Source organism: Pseudorasbora parva, chromosome 13 (genome assembly GCF_024679245.1).
Source record: "Pseudorasbora parva isolate DD20220531a chromosome 13, ASM2467924v1, whole genome shotgun sequence".
NCBI lineage: Eukaryota > Metazoa > Chordata > Actinopteri > Cypriniformes > Gobionidae > Pseudorasbora > Pseudorasbora parva.
The window spans coordinates 9,022,643-9,042,708 of NC_090184.1; the positions used below are offsets into that span (position 1 = coordinate 9,022,643).

The 20,066-nt window shown below is 37.5% G+C and overlaps 1 protein-coding gene across 1 annotated transcript; it reads right to left on the reverse strand.

Annotated features, from left to right (window-relative positions):
• Positions 1–2: 2 nt before the first annotated feature.
• Positions 3–18,559, reverse strand: tprg1l (tumor protein p63 regulated 1-like). The gene is made up of 6 exons (XM_067413111.1): positions 18,214–18,559; positions 8,051–8,142; positions 6,832–6,882; positions 6,621–6,746; positions 5,903–6,056; positions 3–1,143 (listed from the first exon to the last, which is right to left on the reverse strand). The coding sequence occupies exons 1-6, from the start codon at positions 18,412–18,414 to the stop codon at positions 949–951; spliced, it is 819 nt and encodes a 272-aa protein (XP_067269212.1). The 5' UTR covers positions 18,415–18,559; the 3' UTR covers positions 3–948.
• Between the last annotated feature and the right edge of the window lie 1,507 nt (positions 18,560–20,066).

The following is a 20,066-nucleotide window of genomic DNA, read 5'->3' on the forward strand; positions in this document are numbered from 1 at the left end:
GTTTTACATCTTGTGAAAAGGGGCATAATAGGTCCCCTTTAAGTGCTGCACCCACATCTCAACATCCAATCAACTGTCTATGCATAGAACAAGTCCCCTCACATTTTTTATTTTTCAATAATCCACTACACTTGATTTGTCGCAATATGGAAGAAAATATCGCCCATTTCACAACTGTAAATCCTACATTTATAAGTAAATGTTCAGAATTCAACAACTTGAACACAACAAGTCTTAGCCCTAACCCTGAGGTCAGAACGTTTTTATAATTTGCTATTTATATTTTTGGTGGCAATGCTTTAATAAGCAAAATGTGCTTTAACTGTGTCGCTTGGTAAAACGCTTTTGGAAGTTTTTTTTACTTTTTATTCAATCTGCACTATAGTTATCAGATAGATGTCTTCGGTCATTGCATCGCATCTTGTGTTTTGAGCATCCTTCTACGAGTATTGCGTTCCATTCCAGTGCACATAGTCTAGGTGGTTTTGAAATGCAAGACCGTGTCTTACCTAAATGAGCCCTAACAAAGTCAGGTGAACCCTAAACGCATCGAAATTGGAAAAGGCTTCCTTAAGTCATTCAGTCAACCTACAAACGAATATTGAGTGCCGCAATATTTGTCAAAAAATATTAAATGGCCATCAAAGCATGCCATAAAACAGACACAAACTGCCTCTCTAAACCATTTGGCCACATTAGAAAGGCTTTTTTTTTTTTTTACTACATAAAACAATGTGACTAGAGACGAGGGCACGTATTTTGGCATCGGGTTCATCCAGGCACATCCTGTTGCAGTGACCATGTCTTACTGCCTGGCACATTTCACACGCTATATACATCCAAACAACAAAACAAGTATGTACTCAACTTACATCCTCAAGTGTAGCAGTATCACTCAAAAACAGCACTTGACTGAAGGATGACAGAGATGGAGAGAGAATTCAGTGGTTAAAAGCCGATTTTTCCTCTTGTCATGGCGTAGCCCAGTTTGGCTTCATTGTTGATAAAGGACATGATGCCCAGGTAAGTCTCGATAAGGAGTGGCCGCTCCAGTATCAGCACGCCATTGGCTCGCCCCGGGATGGGAAATTCTTTATGGGCTTTTTTCACAGCCTGGATGAGCTGGGTCTTGAAATTCTCAAGCTGAAATGGAAACATGAAATCTTTATCTGTCATCTTGTGCATAAAGTATGAAGAGCACACTGAACAATTTTACCATCTGAGATTAAAGGTGCCCTTGAATGAAAAATTGAATTAACCTTGCCATAGTTAAATAAAAAGAGTTCAGTACATGGACATCACATACTGTGAGTCTCAAACACCATTGCCTCCTACTTATGTAAATAAGAAGGCAGAACAGGTAGAACATTTAGATCCAATGCAAGATCCTAGTAAAGTAACAATTGGAAACTCCAAGTAGCACACATAACAGTTTGTCAAATGACAAAAGTTAATATTTATATAAAATACAACCTTAGATACGCATGTCGATCCTTTTTGACAGATTGAAATCTAAATTAGCCTATATTTCATCATTAACACATAACTCAGAAGCTAACTACCTTTTTACTACTGCTGTACCATCTAAATTGAAACGATAGTCATTTGACAAGGCTTCTAGTCAATTTGTTAAATAAATATACATTTTTGAGAACTGAAGTATGATTATTTTGCAGCGGGTGTGTAGTAAACATGACACTGACTATTTTGAGTGGCTTCTACATTACTTTGTTTGGCTAAATAAATCGACTTTTAAATCAGTACTCTACTGTCAAACGGTAACGTTACTGTACAAACAACATATTTACGCGCCACCGAGTTCAGTTCGTGATTCAAAGTTGAGAAGCTATCATTGTCAAATCATTGCCATGACGGATGGTATAGATGTGTTAGCTGTCATTGAGCAGCAGTGCAGTGAAACAGCCAATCAGAGCCTGATTGTCTCTGGACAATTTTTGCCCTTAAATAAGCCACATACCCTCTATGTAGATATCAGAGAACAATTTAACATATTGTTTCAACTCATTCTAAGGCACCTTTAAGGGTATGTTTACACAACAATGATACAAATAGTACAAAAATCTGAAAAGATTTCCCTTTACGTTTTTCACGTATAGACAACATTAGCCTTATTTGGACAGTAATTGCTTCTTATGTAGACGTCCTTAAAAAAAATGTGCATGCCACTTTAGTGATAAAACTCGTGCACTTGGATGGCGGTTCACAGCCGAGGAGACTGATGTTCTTGATCTTACTAGTGCTTAGGTCGCTCTCTCTCTCTCTCTCATATTGCGGTTTTTGAATTTGAAATGAGCTGCTGAATAAAAAGCATCATGAATCTTTTGCTTTTGTTGATGTGAACGCCGTTAAATAAGCATATAATACGGGAATTGAATATCAGATTTATATTCATTTTGCGGAGGTCTAAGGTATAAGACAACCTGCATGTTTTTTTTTTAAAATTGTTTAAATTAGTTTAGATTGTTTAGCTTGTTTCGTTTGCGAGAGCCGCGAGCTGCATCAGCCTGCCTCAGCTCGTCAAAAATGCCTTTTACTGTGGTGTTAATAGTAGGCTAAATTAACTAACATTGTGATGCTTGAAGTGTTTTAGGCCTATATATATGGATTTTAGGCAAGACAAGAGTTGATTCGAGAGGCTAAATTGATTAAACATGCGATTAACTCAGTCGGTCGCTAGTAGTCACTTAAAAAAATTAAAACTTTAATTTAACAAACAAAAAATTGCTCTAAACATTTTTCTAAATTAACTTAATAAAGAAACGAAACTAAATATAACTATTTTGACACTAAAAACAAAACTGAACTATTTTAATGGCTACAATAATGTAAAAAAAAATAAAAAAAACAGACCAGTCGGACTAGGGCCGAGAATTTTGATAAGCTGTTGGCTTATTGGCTGTCAGCATTTTGTCCCGCGTCAGGAAAGGGTAAAAGCGCTATAAGGTGCCGTTGGTAGTCTGAAACAGAAGATTAGCCTACCTAGCTTTCCTCGGGCTGTGTAGAAATAATATTGAATCAGCCGTCTCTGGGTTGAGCCGGTTTCGCCTCTGACACGACCTGCGGAGCTGAATGTGCGCTCACTGGCTGCACTGATGCTGGAACGCAGAAGATCCGATCCTTGTCAATGTATTTCATAGTAATATTGTGTCTAGAAGGCTACTCTATAAATTACAGCGGTTTAATTGGCATCTTTATTTCAAACGACCCGACCCGAATATCATAAACAATATTTTTGGATGACCGCATGCACTCGCTCATTTTGGATCAACCCGCGGCGCGCATCACTGATTAATGTGGGTAATCAAAATAAAAAAAAAACTAAAATACAACCCAGACTAAAGTACAAAAAGTTTGTGTAGCTATATCCCAGCACCGCAATAGCCATTATTTTTTAATGGAAGTCGTGTTATCCACACATTCATTAAAATTAGAAGAAGGAAATGTTTGAATATGCATGGTGGTAACTCAAAGGTTCTTCTTTTTCGATATTTTGGCTTTGAATTTCATTTGTTAGACATATGAACTGAATTTAGAAACAAAATAAATTATTGAAATGAAGAAAGCGTTTGGAGTGAGCATACACAAATAAAAGTAGACAATTTATAGTTTATAATTGTCTTGCACATATCTGTATGGCTGAAAATGTCTATTGTATTGTGAGTTATATCCGCAATGTCCATCAGAATGCGCCGACTTGTCAGCTGTGTTTTAAAGAAAACGTAGCCTATTTATTTAGGCTTTGTTTAAATATTAGCCTATAATATTTTTTTATTTCATATGTTATGCCATTCATGTGTATGATATGCGCCCTCAATTTAGGCGAGCTGCATTCTGATTGGTTAGGATAGCATGGGGGAAAGAAATCTTGCTATGAAGCGATTTAGAAATCGTGCATGCTTAAATCGCGATTTTATTATGATTTCGATTAATCGCACAGCCCTAATGGCGATTTATTCACGGTGGAGGAGCATGTTTCGTGATCCGCACCTGGGAACACTGCTCATGTGGTCAGTAGAATGACTGTTTGTCTGCTTGAAAATGTCATATGCTTGGAATAATAAGAATGAAATTATATTTAATGATAGGACATTTTTGATTACTTAAATCTCCTGTTTTAAAAAAAGGAAGATGTCATTTTAAAAATGTAGAAATAAACGGAAATAAGTTAATACAATCCTGCAAATTGAACCCATATAACGTTAATTACTGCCATCATAACTCCTTATTTCAAATGTTTACGTGTTTTTCTTCTCTTTCTCTTTTGAGTGATGATGAAAGCTTATTCTTGTAAATACTTTCCAGCATTTCAGTAATAAAACTGTAGGCTAAATCTGTAAAGTGCATCCAAATTACAGGGAAATGCAAAAATATGGTGCTCCGCAGTGGTCAAAAAGGATATAAACAGTTCATTTTGAAGCAATCTTTTCTTAAACTCAGAGATGTGGAATCGGACAGCAATTTAATTACCATACGAACTTAGTGTTTGTCAAAAAACAGTAGGTAATTCGGCTGATTTTTACGCGGGTGGTGGGAGAGAAACAATACATTTCTGGATTCGGACGGAAATAAAATCAGACTAGCCCCTGTAAATGATTAAAAAACCTTACGATCCTACGAGTAACAATTACCGTCCGAATAGGGCTATTGTTGCAAAAACGATCCCCGTTCACATGATTCAGTGACAACATCTAAACAATGTGCAACACTTTATTTTTAGGTGACAGTTACAAGTTGCTACATGTACGTACTGTTATAAAAACAGTAAATTATGCAGAATTACGAGTAACTAACCCTGTAGAAAGTAAATGTAGTAAATTACTATTACTGCATACTTATTCGAGTAATTAAAATGTAGCTACTTTACCCTAAAATAAAGAGTAATCAAACGCTGTATTACGCTGCCAGGCCAACTACATGCCTACAGACTCAACATGTCATACACATAACCGGTTTCACAAATTCACGTTATTTTCAAAAACTTTGAAACCTATTTTTCTCAAAAGTTTGGGGAATGGGAAATTACAAAAGAATTCTTGATGTAGGGCTTGATGTCATCCTAAACTGACATCAGAACATTTTTGATGGGACTCACTAGAGCTGCACAATTAATTAAAATTTCTAATCATCATTACAATTATGGATTATAATCGTTCAAAAGCACAATAAAAAAATTAACAAAAACTTAAATTATTCTTATTGTAAGGGTTTTTAGTTTTAGTTTACCATTATAATACCATGTGTATTTTTATTTAATTTGAGACTTAATGCTAAAGAAAACCAATACAAGTTTTCCATTTTGCTTATTTTCATATATAATATCGCATGCAGTTTTTTCAAATAATGGTATAAAGCTATTCAAAACATCTTTCAATGGCAATTGTGATAATTGTAATTAATAATTATAATTACAATTTCAAGGGAATAATCGACAATTATAATTCGTCATTTCTGTGCAGCCCTATTACTTACATTTTCCTTTTGTGAATTGTGAAAAAGTAGTTATGGATATAGAATAAGGACCGTTTTGTCAAATTTCATTTAAGGGTTTTAAAATCACCTACTGTGTTGGCACAATTCTATAATTTCTCATTTTAGGGAAAAAATGCCTAAAAAAAGCATTCAGAGCATAACATTTGATTCTATTTTTAAGTTCATTTACTTTTGACCCTAGACAAGTATTTTTCTATCAACAGGAACTGATTGTGCACTAAGTGGGATATAATAATAATAACTATTATTATTCCAAGATACAACTGCACTGTAAAATAAACTTTATTATAAAAAATACAATACTTATGCCAATACATTTCAATAGTTAAATGCTTCTTTTTTCTATTTAAATTTTTTTTTTTTGACAGCACTTGTACTAAAGCGCATTTACCTGGCAGAGGGAAGCCACCTTTTCATCTGCGTGTGCCATGGGGTGTTCAGTGAAGGTGGCGAAGGGTATGTCAGTGGACCAGGGGTTCCAGCGGTTTATGAACGAAGGTCTTGGTCGCTTATCCCACTGGACACGGATTCCGGTTCCCTCTCTCCTTCACACATACACACACACACACGATCATACAACTATCCTGCAGTTATAATACTACCTAAATCTCATTGTTTTGTTTTAATGTTGTTATATACAGCCCTCCCTGCCAAAAAAAGTTTGGATTTTATTTGGATTTGAATAGGCAAATGCTTAAAGGCCCTCTAAAGGCAATGATTGGATCATTATTGCAGTGATTATTTTGTTACTTGCATGTTATATGTTTGGCAAAAGTTCTTCTAACCCTAATTGATGTAGTGTGTAGTTTTCATTTCATAAATAACCATGGCCATATTCCACACAAAAAAAAGAAAAGAAAAAAAGACAGCTCTTTGTGGAAATGAATGTTGTGATTTATTTTCACCAAGAGGTGCAATCATTTTTGATCAAGATCTTGTATTGACCACCCAACCTGAGTCCAGCACTGTAAAGTCTCCTCAATGCATTAAAGGTCTGGACCAAGCCTGCAGCACTTCTGTCAATAACTGAAGCCTCCGCGCCTCAATCGCAAAAATGACTATCACATCAACAGAATAGTGTTTTCTGCTTGCGAAAGAAAGTATCTTACTTGTTGAGGGATTTTGGAGGAAACTCAAACTCGCCGATAGAGATCGTGTCCACAGCATTCAAAGAAATTCTGATGACCTGGTGACACTGGAGGTTTATGAAGTCATATTTGCACACCAACAAAGACCTACAATATAACAGAAGCAGCTCATTCAATACTGGCTTCCTGCTGCTAATGTATTAAACCTCCTTTTCAATGATGACATACTTACCTCTCAGTTATAAGAACCAATTTCTCTTTTTCATTGTTCCAGTGATCAATTCTGTGGTACAATATAAAGAAGAAATTAATCTGGTTCAATGGACATCTGTCAGTTTTTTTCATTCTGAAAGTCCAATACAACTCTGCAACATGCATAACTGATGTTATTAGATGGTAATATCACAGTATTTTTATGCATGTTATAGTACTGGCGGATTACTATATTCACATTCCATTGTATTTACATAGTGATTTCACACTGCACTTAAAGGCGGGAAGATGAATCTGCATTTAAACTGGGTCATTAATGTAGTAGAAATGTGAAATTATTTTTACATTTGGTGCCTTCTAGACTGAGAAAAGACAGAAAATATATTTTTGGCTCATGGGGATGAAAGACTACAATTCCCAGAATGCTTCGCTGCCCTTTGAGACCACTTTCACTTCCACCGCTACTGGATTACAGACACAATTAAATACTGAAAGTGTCTGTTCAATATAATGATCGAGTCGCCGCGTGAGTCTCACAGCACTAACGCTGCAGGAGTCAGATTACATTTAACGTCATAAATGAGCTAATGAGCTCTCGTGATGAGAGCTGAGGTAATAGCGACCACACTCGTGGCATACATTCACAACGCGTGTTCAGTCTGGCGTGTTTTCAGTTTATGCCTTTGGAAGCTTAACTTTCATAGAAATTAATTTGAGAAGTTAAAACACTTACAGTGCTCAGCATCCGTTTAAAATAATGCCTGCAGCTGAGCTGAGTGCTGTGAGTGTGATCTCCATCCCCCAATGCCCGGGTTCAAAACATGCGGAAATGGCTCCCTCTGCTGGCTGTAGTCTTTAGCCTCTGGCCAAACATTCCAAAGATCACGCAAATTGAGGAATTTTTCCAGAAATAAAATGCATTAATCTCTCGTCTCAGAGGGATATGAGAGGGAAGGAGCACAATCATTTGATTATACTCCAGGGTTTCTACTGATACAAAGCCATATGCTAATCGCTGAAGTAACACTTTAACCCCGGGTTATCCTCGCTGTAAACCCTGCTTTTAACCCTGGGTATAGGAACACGTTACACTTGTAATACAGAAGCCCGCGGGTCAGTACCGCTTTTTACCCAGGGTTATGAAACCCTACTCCAGAGCAGGATTAGTAACACTTGTGCTTTGTTGATATTATGCTTCAATCTGTGGACGTCATAAGAAAGGACAGCATTAGACTCACTCTGCTAGCAGCCACACACTAAGAACCTCTCCGTCTTCTGAAGGCAAGGCCACCGTGCGGATATCATTGACTGCCTGCTCTATGGTTCCTGGCTGGGACGAGAACAAACAGAGCAAATATGTTAGATGCTTGAAACTACATCAAATCAGCATGGATATATATATATATATATATATATATATATATATATATATATATATATATATATATATATATATATATATATATATATATATATATATAAAAATTAGGGCTGTCGACATTAACGCATTAAACACATGCGATTAAAGTCGTTAATGCGTTAAAATAATTTAACACAGTTAACGCAAATAAATTACAGAAGTACGTGAAGCTGCGGGATGTATAAGGACGAATTACTACAGCACTTGTATCGTTGCATTGAATGGCTATTAGCTGTGAGAAGACAGTTGCTGCGTCCCAATTCGCCAACTTATACTATGTCCTAAAAGTATGTACTCTTTTTGTAAAAGAAAAAGTAAATACTTTTGAGTGTGTAACAGAAAAGTATGCAAGCTTCGGGACATACTACTTCGTCATCTTTAACGGACTCTGTCACTGAGTTACGTGCATCCCATCACTATTTAAACTGCCCTGTCAATCATCACACAGTTCAAATCCTCCACATTCAGTTTAATCTCCTACTGTATCGGAGAAAAATGTAGCCGCATGTTGACCTGCCATGTGTGGGTCTTTAATGCAGAGACTCTCTAATGATGCATTTAAAAGTTAACGGCCAAACGTGTCATTACAAAAGTTCACAATGCTGCTGCAGGTGAAATAAAATGTGGACAACACTGAATAAATCTATTTTTTGTCAGGTTAAATATTGATAGTTGGTCACTCAAACCCCTTTATCTAAACTTCTCTACTTAACCGTCGGACTCGCACATCCGTCATGTTTGTAGTTTTTTAACATTTTTTATCCGCGTTTGTAGTTCTAATCAAATCCTCGTCCAACTCGCAATGGGTTGTGGGCAATGTCAGCCGTTAGAGTGCGCATCGATCCGTACTTCGAATTCGGACCGGAAATGGTAACCCATCCAGGTATCTTTGGAACACTCTTTTCAACATACTACGATTTGGGACATACTAATTCTTATTTCGAATACTACTTAGTATGGATAGTATGCGAATTGGGACGCAGTCAGTGTCAGGCAATGTATTTGGACAAAACAGCGACCATAAATGTAAAGAAACGAAGTTACGAAGTAAAGAAAACTTTTTTTTTTTTTTAAATAAGCCCAAAAAAACACAAACCGTGTCAAAAGGCACATTTCCAAGTGAAGTCACGAGGTCATTGATGTTAAAGTCCAAGTCGAGTTGCAAGTCTTTGTACATTTTGTCGAGTCGAGTCTGAAGTCCGAGTCAAATTCATGACTCGAGTCTGACTCGATTCCAAGTCACATGACTCTTTAGTATGGCTATTTAGTATGGATAGTATGCGAATTGGGACGCAGAGTGTGTAAGATTGTGGCCAAAACTGGACCTGCAGGTGTATCCCCTCCCCTCCAGTAAATGAAATCCCAGTTCGACTTCAGAAGTGGGAATTATCAAACTTACGATAACACATGAAGACAGCATAAGTCCTTAGTTCCCTTGGTTCTTTGTTCAGCCTTGTTTATGTTGAATGTGGTTGTGTTTTGTTTCTCCTGTGTTAGATTTGTGACTGAAGAATGCATGCTTGTATTCTCTATCATCGTGGGCATCATAACAGCCACGAGATGGTTACACCGGTACAGTACAGAGCAAATTTTCTAATGGTAGAAAATAAAAATGAATGCTCTAATCTATACAGAGAGAACTCCAGGTGGTTCATTACTATAAAATGAATGGTTAAATTATTGATTTGTATAGGCTACTTGCATCTAAATTATACATTTTGTATGTATTAATAATAATAATAATAACAACATGAGATAATTAGTTTCTACTTTTTAAAAAAAAAATTATAAACATATAAATGATGCAATAAAAGAAACATTTAAATGGTCAGTCACAAAAACATGACTGATTTTATTCAAACACTGCATATTAAACATATATTGAGAACTAGCACCATTTTTTTGTCAGTTTAAGTAATCTTAAAGGGTTAGTTCACTCAAAAATGAAAATTCTCTCATTAATTACTTACCCTAATGTTGTTCGACCCCCGTAAGAATTCGGATCGCCAATGTCACGTGATTTCAACAGTTTGACACACAATCCAAATGATGAATCAATACGCTGATTCATGACGGTTCAAAAAATTGTTTTAAATTCGCCCCATCTCGATTTAAGCACAAAAACTACTCTCGTCACTTCATAAAATTACCGTTGAGCCACTGTAGTGAGATGGGCTTTGTATCGACGTCTTTAGTGCCTTTATGGGTCTTGAGAGAGGAAATGGCATTGGTGTCAATGAAGGCCTTTCTGAGCCATCGGATTTCAACACTAATATCTTCATTTGTGTTCCGAACATGAACGGAGGTCTTACGGGTGTCGCACGACTTGAGGGTAAGTAATTAATGAGAATTTTCATTTTTGGATGAAGTAACCCTTTAAAGTCCCCTTAGAAGTTTGGCTCCAACCTCATAGTTGAGAACCAGTTATATGCCACAAAATTAGATGACAACATAGTTTAAGATCAAACACAAAAAGCCACACTGCTCCAATTGTTTCTAATGTATAAAGTCACTGGGCCACTAACCACACATATGTAAGTATGCGTGTATAATTTTTTTTTAATGAAATTTATAAATGATGCATAAATTAATTTTCATTTAAGTTTATTCTTAACGTATGATTACATTTTCCAACAAGTGGAAACCACACATACGCACAAAACTAGCATGCGGTACTTTAGGATTTCATAATTTACCAGAACTTTCTGAAATGAGCAATTCACAAACCAGAATATTTGCAAAAAATGTGCTGAAAATAACATAGCAACACTGCGTACGGCTTACAATGCAATGCGCTAGAGTAATTCTAGTGCGATCATTTCTAGTGACGAATTAACCAGCTTAAAATGTTAACATTTCAGACCCCCTATCCCATACCACCAAACCGGTCCCTAACCTAAACCGTATCCCCTTCTCAACATCAACAGAAGTGTTTTGCAATGCAAACAAAGCAGCAATTCATATGGTAGCACTTTATTTTACAGTCCAGTCGCCCGTTCTTCGTACCTCGCTTAATACGTCTGAGATGATTTGACAGATCCCAGATCTTTTAATAGTGATAGCTGATCTCTGGCTAATTTGGTTCTTCAAATGAATTTGTAGATGGGATTTAAATATCTGGATTAAGTTATCTGAGATCACGGCTCGTGCCTGTGTTCCCTGAAGAGGGCAGATGCATCGATTCTCGAAACCCCGATCAGCTATGCAGCGATTGGCTGGCGTCAAGACAACGTAATGACATAATTAAAAAAAGCCACCTGGCAAAAAACTTGTCAAAGAAGAAAAAAACACAAATTTCTGGACCTTTATAAGGAAACAGACAAACTGTCTTTTTTTACGAAAAGGAAAGGTTTAAATAGCTTAAAACAGACGCAATAGCTGATTCGAACGAGTGATGTTCCACGACGGCATCCATCTTTGTAATGTACAAAATCTTCTTCACCGTCACTGTGCTGTCCTTATCGTGTAAAGCCCACCCCAACGTTTCTGTTTGGTGCCGCAATTTCACCGATTAGAAATGGGTTTGAATTAGGGGTGTCCATGGTTAACCGATTGACCGATTAACCGTTAAAAATTGCGTAACCGAGTGAAACATTTTGCTCGGTTAAGTGGCGTCAATGACGTGCCTTGAATTTAGTTGTAATATATGTTTGCACCCCTAGAGACCGCCAGAGCGCTCCCAGACATTTGTAGTATCCATAGGGTTAGGGTAGTATCCACAAGAAGAAGTCATGACCAGCTTTCTAAGCGGGCAAAGAAAGCATGGGAGCACTTTAAAAATGAGAGTGACAGGGCGAAATGCAAGTATTGCAATGCAGTGCTTACCGCATTTTTCAGGCTATAAGTTGCTCCGGAGTATGAGTCGCATCAGTTAAAATATGCGTCATGAAGAGGAAAATAACATACGTCGCACTGGACTAAAAGTCGCATTAGGGCAGAAGCAGAGCGGGAGCCGCGCGCTGTGCATAACGGATCAGAAGAAAGAAAGTTTGAAGTGAGAAACTTGTGAATGACTAGAGAAAAGCAGAGGTTACTTTAACTGTAATGAAGAAAACAAAAAAGCTGATCGCGGACTGAAAGCAAGATGGCCAGAGCTGAAGGGACGAGTCCATAGATGCTTGAACTCTCTGCCGGGAGAGGCTCATCAGCCAGCCGCGCGAGTCAAACGCTGAGTCTGTGTGAATCATTCTCGGCTGCATATTTTACTAACGTTACATGCTCTAATCGTGCAGGCGCCCTCGCGGCCACTCGCATTGCTCGTGAACTGGAGCGCGCATCTCATCCTAATTTAACGAAACTCAGCGTACGCCACGCAGACATGAAATAGATCTTAAGAAACTAGAAATGTCTTTTAACAATTTAAACGAAAAGAAATAGGCTACTCTCTGATTGTGTAATCCATGATGTGCATTTCTCTCTATAGGCGCGTTCACTACGGAGATGGTGGTCGTCAAATTAATAAACTAAAAATAACCCTGACGCACACTATAGTATACGTGCAGCCCTAGTTTGAATGAGCTCTTTGCCAGACTACTTGCAGAGCAAATCTAAATTTGCCAGAAGTTATCTGGGTTTTCCCAGGCTAATTTTAGGACCAAGGGCCGGGATGTCTGACGGAGTCACCTGTCAATTGCGTCATATCTGTGTTACCCTCTGGTTTTATTTTGCAGTAGCTCTTTACTCTTAGCAGTGTGAACAAGTGTCACAGCAGCCGCTGATCGAACGCAAAAAGTAATGTCATAACATCATTTTAAACACACTTAAATGTATCTAGTAGGGCTGTGTATTGCCAAGAATCTGGCTGTGTATTGCCAGAATCTGAAAAAATACAAAATCTGTATTTTTTGTGTGTTTTTGTTTTTTATCATTTAAAAGAATGAAGAACACAACCATATGCCTAAAACACGAGAAAGTATTTTATTTAATTAATACAGTATAATTTATGTCACTTATCAATATTTTTTGCAATCTAAGTATAAGGGAAATGTAAAGTGACTGGAGGATTCTTTGTGTAAATGTTTTAAAGGTTCACAGTATAGCAGTGGCTATTTAACAACAGAACGTGCAGTCCATTTCATGACTGAATGACTGTTTGTTTTATATTTAATAGGGCCGGGACTTTAACGCGTTAATTAAGATGAATTAATTAGGTGACTTTAACGCGTTAATTAATTACGCAAAAAAATAAAAAATTAACCACACTTATTTTTGCAGCGCGGAACGTTTTTTAAATTAATGAGTTTCGACGGACCGATTATACTGGAACACCAACTATCGCTCCGGAGTCACGACAATAACAAACCATGGGTGCGTCTCAATCAGCTCCCTAGTTCAGTAGTCAGGGCACTGATCAGGGAGTCAGCCCATTGACTTATGTCCTGATCAGGGCCCTGACTAGTGAACTAGGGAGCTGATTGAGACGCAGGGCATGAGTGAACATGAACGAAGAAGCTGATGAGACCGCTTTGCTTGGCCCCGTGGATGGGAAATTTTGTTTAAAAAAGCGAAAGAATGGAAGCGTCGACAAGAGCACGGTTGTGTGCAAGCTATACAACAAGGAATTTGCGTATCACCGCAGTACATCGAGCCTCAAATATCACAAATATGCTTTTGCTAAACTTAATGGCAAACATTGCGCTGGTCTGCTGGACTGAAATAAATAAACAATATTTTGTTGATTAAGCTTATGTATTCAGTCATTATTCAATGGTATACTAAAAATACATGTGAAAAATTACTTCTTGTCGATTTCCTTAGTGGCTTCTTTTTAGCTGAAGCCAAAAGGAGTCCACACTTCAGCTCCGTATACTGCAGGAGCGGAATAAGGCTATCAACTTGAGAGCTGGGTTTGCTAATGTAAACACTAGCGATGCATACACTTTTACCTTGCTTCTCCAGCTCTGCGTAAGTTATACGTTCTGAGAAAACACTGCCATCTAGCGGTTGGGTGTTATACAGTCTGGTTTAAACCGAACACAAAGCCACGAATCTTGGATGTAAATAAATAAATATATAAATATCGATACAGCGTTTTTGAGAATCGATACAATATCGCTAAACATAATATCGTGATATTCACGTGTATCGATATTTTCTTACACCCCTAGTATCTAATATGATAAACAGAGCTGCGTTACCTCATACTCATGACCGGAAAAGCGGAAATGGCGCCCAAGACTTTGTCCTGTCATAATAAAAGTCCCGATGCTCGCGAGGCGTGCGTTTGCGTAACAATCGTTCCAGCGGGCTTGCTCAGCTCCACAACACACGGTCCTGCTCTGCTTCATACTACAGTAATTTTAATAATTGCATCCATAAACATGAGTCCTATCCTGCTTCTTTTCCACTGGCTGTGAGGTGAAGACCACATGTCCCAAGATTCTGCGCTCAAACTTGGCGTCATCAAACTGCACCTTTGTTTTGAATAGGTGCCCTCTAGCGGATGGAAAAATTACATAGTGCAGCTTTAACACAAAATAAAACACAAAACTATGTATTTTGAACACAAAATAAACAAAATACTTCAATAATTATTCATACTTACAGGTTGTGATTCTGAGGAGCAAGCTGGTCCAAATAAACCAAGTACTGACCTATCTTTCAAGAGCAAGCATTTTGCGAATAATGAGATTTAAGAAGCAGACAACGCAGTAGGTGGGACGCGGGTATAAGGCAAATTTATTTTCTAGTGATGTAGAACCAAAACGCAGTGGGATTTGGATTCCAAATGACTCGTTTAGGCAGTTCAGTCGATTCTTTCTTTTGGGCGACAATAACTTTCTCATGTACTTTTGACAACTTAGCAAAACGTTTACATTCATAAACAGCTATATTACACACTGCATGATAGGGAATATTCAAAAAACCATAATAGGGGCACTTTAACCCATGTCAGTAGAAATCTAGGTGCACCCTAGCGGCAGCAAATGTAATCTGCCACAAGTTTCGTCTAGCAACTCTCAATACACGTCTGAGCTGTAAAAGCCAAACTCTGGTCGGGCCAATCACATCGTGTATAGAGTCGGTGGGCGGGGATTAACATAATGACAACAGAGTTGCGCTTGCGTGCTACTAGTAAACACAGAAACTGGCGAACAGTGGTCTTTCTAATCAACAATGACTGCGACTCTGGAAGACTTGGAGTTAATCTTCTCTCTGGGAAAAGAACAAAGAACGGCACTTAAGTCATTCTCAAAGTCTGTTGCCACACCCACCCCTCAGTTGAACTGCTGTTGTCAACTTTTTCATTGTTGTCATGACAGCGAACGCACGTGCATACCAGACACACTTGGAACTTTTTAGATTTGCCCTTTCCTATTCGAAAAATGGAGTCTGAGGCACCACAATCATCAAAGCTACACCGTGTAACTTTTTAGTTTATTCTTAGCTAAAAACACTTAGTTCTTTCAAAAATATATGTGCTCATTAATGTATATTTACTTCTTTCAAGTAATAAAGTATATAAGTTTATAATATGCCATTGAAAATACATACGGGTGAGGGGTTCAAATGCCGGTCACCATGTTGCCCCTCCATCTTGAAAGTACATTAGCCAAAGAGGGACATACCCGTTAAATCAAGCTTCGCCTTTCGCGTTTTAACACTCGATGGCACCGTGTCGAATGTGAAGAGGGGGATTGCCATGTTAATCTTGGACTAAATCGGGCACCGTAGGAGTTAAAACGAGGTTAAAACCTTTGCAAAGCGTCTTTTTTAATCAGACATTGAGACTAAAATACGATGTCAAACAACACAGATTCATACTGCAAAAAATGCTTTTCTTACTTAGTATTTTTGTCTTGTTTGTTGCTAAAATATAAATAAAAAAATATCAAGCAAAAGTAATTGTCTTGTTTTGGGAACAAACAACTCAAAACTAAGAGAGATTTGCTTTAAAAAAAAAGACAAATAATCTGCCAATGGGTTAAGAAAAATAATCTTAATTCAAGCAGAAAACAAGATTATTTTTATTACCCCATTGGCAGATTATTTTGCTTAATTTTGAGATATTTTTCCCCAAAACAAGACAATAATTTTTACATGTCTTGTAAATGTTTCTTAATGTAAGATTTTTTTATATATTTAGACTTGAAACAAGACAAAAATACTAAGTAAGAACACATTTTTTTGCAGTGCAGACTTTACTAACATGTAAGTTCACCATCCTTCCTCCCCTTCTCGTTCCATGAACCTCTGGAGTTTACTTCCTTACTTTTAGTTTAACTTTAACTTTACACTTTTTTTTTTTACTGTTCCTGTGGTGTTGAGGAACTACAATTTCTGTTAATCCTGTAATTTTATATTATAATTTATTTAAAGTGAATAAATTGTAATGAACAATAAATGAAGTAAAATAGCTAAAGTAAACTAAGTGGAAGTGCATCTGTCAATTCATTGAATGTTCAAAATATGTTAAAAATACACATTGGTTGGCCTATTTATGAGCATATATCAGCAATTACACAGGTTTAGGGGAGTAGGACATTATTATACCATGTAAGGTGCTATGTGCTAGAAATGGGTAAACCACTATCTGCCCGTCTGCCCATGGGGTGGGGCACCACCGCGCCAGGCAGTGTCCCACATTGTCCCTCAGAAACATACCCTTTGGTCCCCCTACTTGTCAGGCTACCTTATATTACCAGTAGGCCTACATTCTTGGATAAGTACACTGTGAGTACACTGTAAGTACATGTACTGTAAAATAAATATAACCATTAATTTAACATACTGCAAGTACATTTAAAATTCCAAGCAAACGTATTTATTTTGACTCATTGTAAACATTGGTACAGAAATGTGCACTAATCAACTTTATTTGAATGCTATCATAGTGTAATGTATCAAGTTGTTTAATGTTAGTTGGGCTTCATAATTTATTAGTAACAAGATCACTGTATGTAACGCTCTCTGACTGCTATTTGAGCACATTCCAGCTCAAAAGAGACTGCTGTTAAAGGTCACAAATTAATGGCGAGGTCACAAAAGATGCTGTGCTCCCTACGCAGACCATATTTTCGAGCAAAGGCGGAGCATTATGGGCATTTTGGCCATATATGACCCGTTCTCAGAACGCGTGTCAAATTAAAAAGTACAGAACGTTAAACTCTATGGGTTTTGTTCCATGTCGCTGCACTTCTTCGATGAAAGCGCATATCCCAGCTAACAGGGAACGTTCTCAGAACGTTGGCTAACGTTCTCTAAAAGTTCTCTCAAAGTTATCAAAAAACGTTCTTGCAGTAACGTTATTAGAACGTTGTGCCAACGTTATTTGCTGTTGAGTAACGTTCTAAAAACGTTACCTATAAAACGTTTTTCTTACATTGTTAGTGGAACGTTTTAAAAACGTTACTTCATTTAAAAAAGTATTAGTCGTTACAAATTAGTCATACAGCTTTTTTCTCAAACTTCAGATACATAATTTGTATATCCAGAGACAACTTAATGACACTTAAATGCTATTTTCGAGTATATATTTATTTTTTTACAATCAGAAGAAAAATCTAGTAAACTAATTATGTATTAAATATAAATGTAATATAAATATAAAAGTCAATTATAAAAGTGGTTTTAGCTTTTTTTAAGAAAGTATAAGATGTCAATAAACAAAAGCAAGTACATTAAAGGAGAAAACCGGAATATTTTATTTGATCATACGCCACACCATTATAAGAACGTTATTTAACGTTCTTAGAACCTAATGAGAACGTTAATACAACGTTCCACAAACTGGACATTTCAACGTTCCTAGAACGTTCAAAAACGTTTTTAGAACTTAATGGGAACGTTAGGGAAACGTTCTTATAACCTAAAATTGTTAGCTGGGATGACGCACATTCATGCTGTCTAAATAGGCAGCTTCCTAGGTTTTGACATACATCCTGTCTTATCAACACAGTAACAAATAAAACATTTCCCTAGATTACAACCTTGACTACCGAGTCTGGATGTTCTGTTGCAAATACTGGATTACGTACTCACCCTAAAGACGAAATAGTCTTTGACTTTAGCTCGCATGGTTGGGTTGTGAACATGGAAAGGCGTGAGGGTCTGTAGCGGGGTGCAGCAGGCCACTGAAGATCCAGCTCGGGCCACTACGTCCAGCCCATCATCGCAGTCCCCCGGGTGTAAAACAGCCGCACCCGGGCTCTCAGGATCTACGCTGTCATTCAGCTGCAGCATTTCACTAAAGCGTCGAGCACAAGCTGAAAGTATCTGTAATGATTCCGCTCAGTTCCAGCAGCGCTGTGTTGCGCAGGGGAACGCCCACCTGCTCGACTCTACAGCGGATTTAAAGGGACCCGTTCCGCAAGCGACAACCTCCCCCTGTTTCTCCCGAAGAACAATTCATCGACTGGCCACTAGGGACAAGCACAAGAAGGGAGTAGAATGTCATTGGGCCCCAATTTAAAGGGTTAGTTCACCAAAAAAAAAGAGAGAATTCTGTCAATAATAACTTACCCTTATCTCGTTTGACTCCTGTAAGACCTCCGTTCATCTCCGGAACACAAATGAAGATATTTTTGTTGAAATCCGATGGCTCAGAAAAGCCTTCATTGACACCAGTGACATTTCCTCTCTGAAGACCCATAAAGGCACTAAAGACGTCGTTACAAAGCCCATCTCACTACAGTGGCTCTACAATCATTTTATGAAGCGACGAGAATAGTTTTTTTTGAACAAGGCTGACTATTTTACTTTAGCTCAGGGCTGTAACACCAACATTGAGGGGGACAAGTCCCCCCGAATAATTAGAAATGGCCAAATTATTTCCTTAGATCCCTTTTAATCCTTTAATAATTTAATTCCTTTATATAAATTAATAAGACCAACACACACACACACACACGTTTGTTTTTGTTACATATGGGGACATTCCATATGCATAATGGTTTTTATACTGTACAAACAGTATTTTCTATCCTCCTACACTGCCCCTGCCCCTAAACCGACCCATCACAGGAAACATTCTGCATTTTTACTTTCTAAAAAAAACATTCCTGTGTATCCTGTATGATTTATAAGCATTTTGAAAAGTGGGGACATGGCCAATGTCCTCATATTTCACCCTCTCCTTGTAATACCTGTGTCAAACCCATGTCATTATACAAATGTTATGCCCCCCCCCCCCCCCCCACACACACACACGCAAAAATATATATATATATATACTACAACTTTGGTCCCCCCAATGTCTAAGACATGGTTATAGTCTTGCTTTACCTATAAAGTTTTAAATATGGATATTTTTCTTGAGAAGACCTTTATTAACCCCCCAGAGTCGTGTGGAGTACATTTATGATGAATGGATGGATGGATGCACAGATGAGGAGGTGGATGGTTTGCTGTGGTGACCCCTGAAGGGAACAGCCGAAAGAAAAAGAAGAAGGATGGATGGATGGATGCACTTAGATTTTTGAGCTTCAAACTTGTGGTCTCTGTCACTGTCCTTTTATAGCCTTGAAGCGCCAGGATATTTATTAATATAACTCGGATTGTGTTTGTGTTCATCAGAAAAAAGAAAGTCACCTAAAATGCTTGAGGGAGAGTATCAGTAATTTCCATTTTAAAGTGAACTACTCCTATAAATAAACAGTTTCAGGGATCGTTTTTATAAGTAGTATAGCATTATAGTATATAGTATAGTACATTTTTTTCTACCAATTGTCTTAAGAAATATCATATTTTATCCAGAATGCATATAATAATCTGACACCAATATTTTTAATGCATCCTTTTTTTTAACGTTTGCTTGAAATTGCCTGAAATTTGGATACTACTGGAATTGTGCAATGTCTATGCTTTTTGAAGTGAGTGTCTTGAGTTCAAAATAC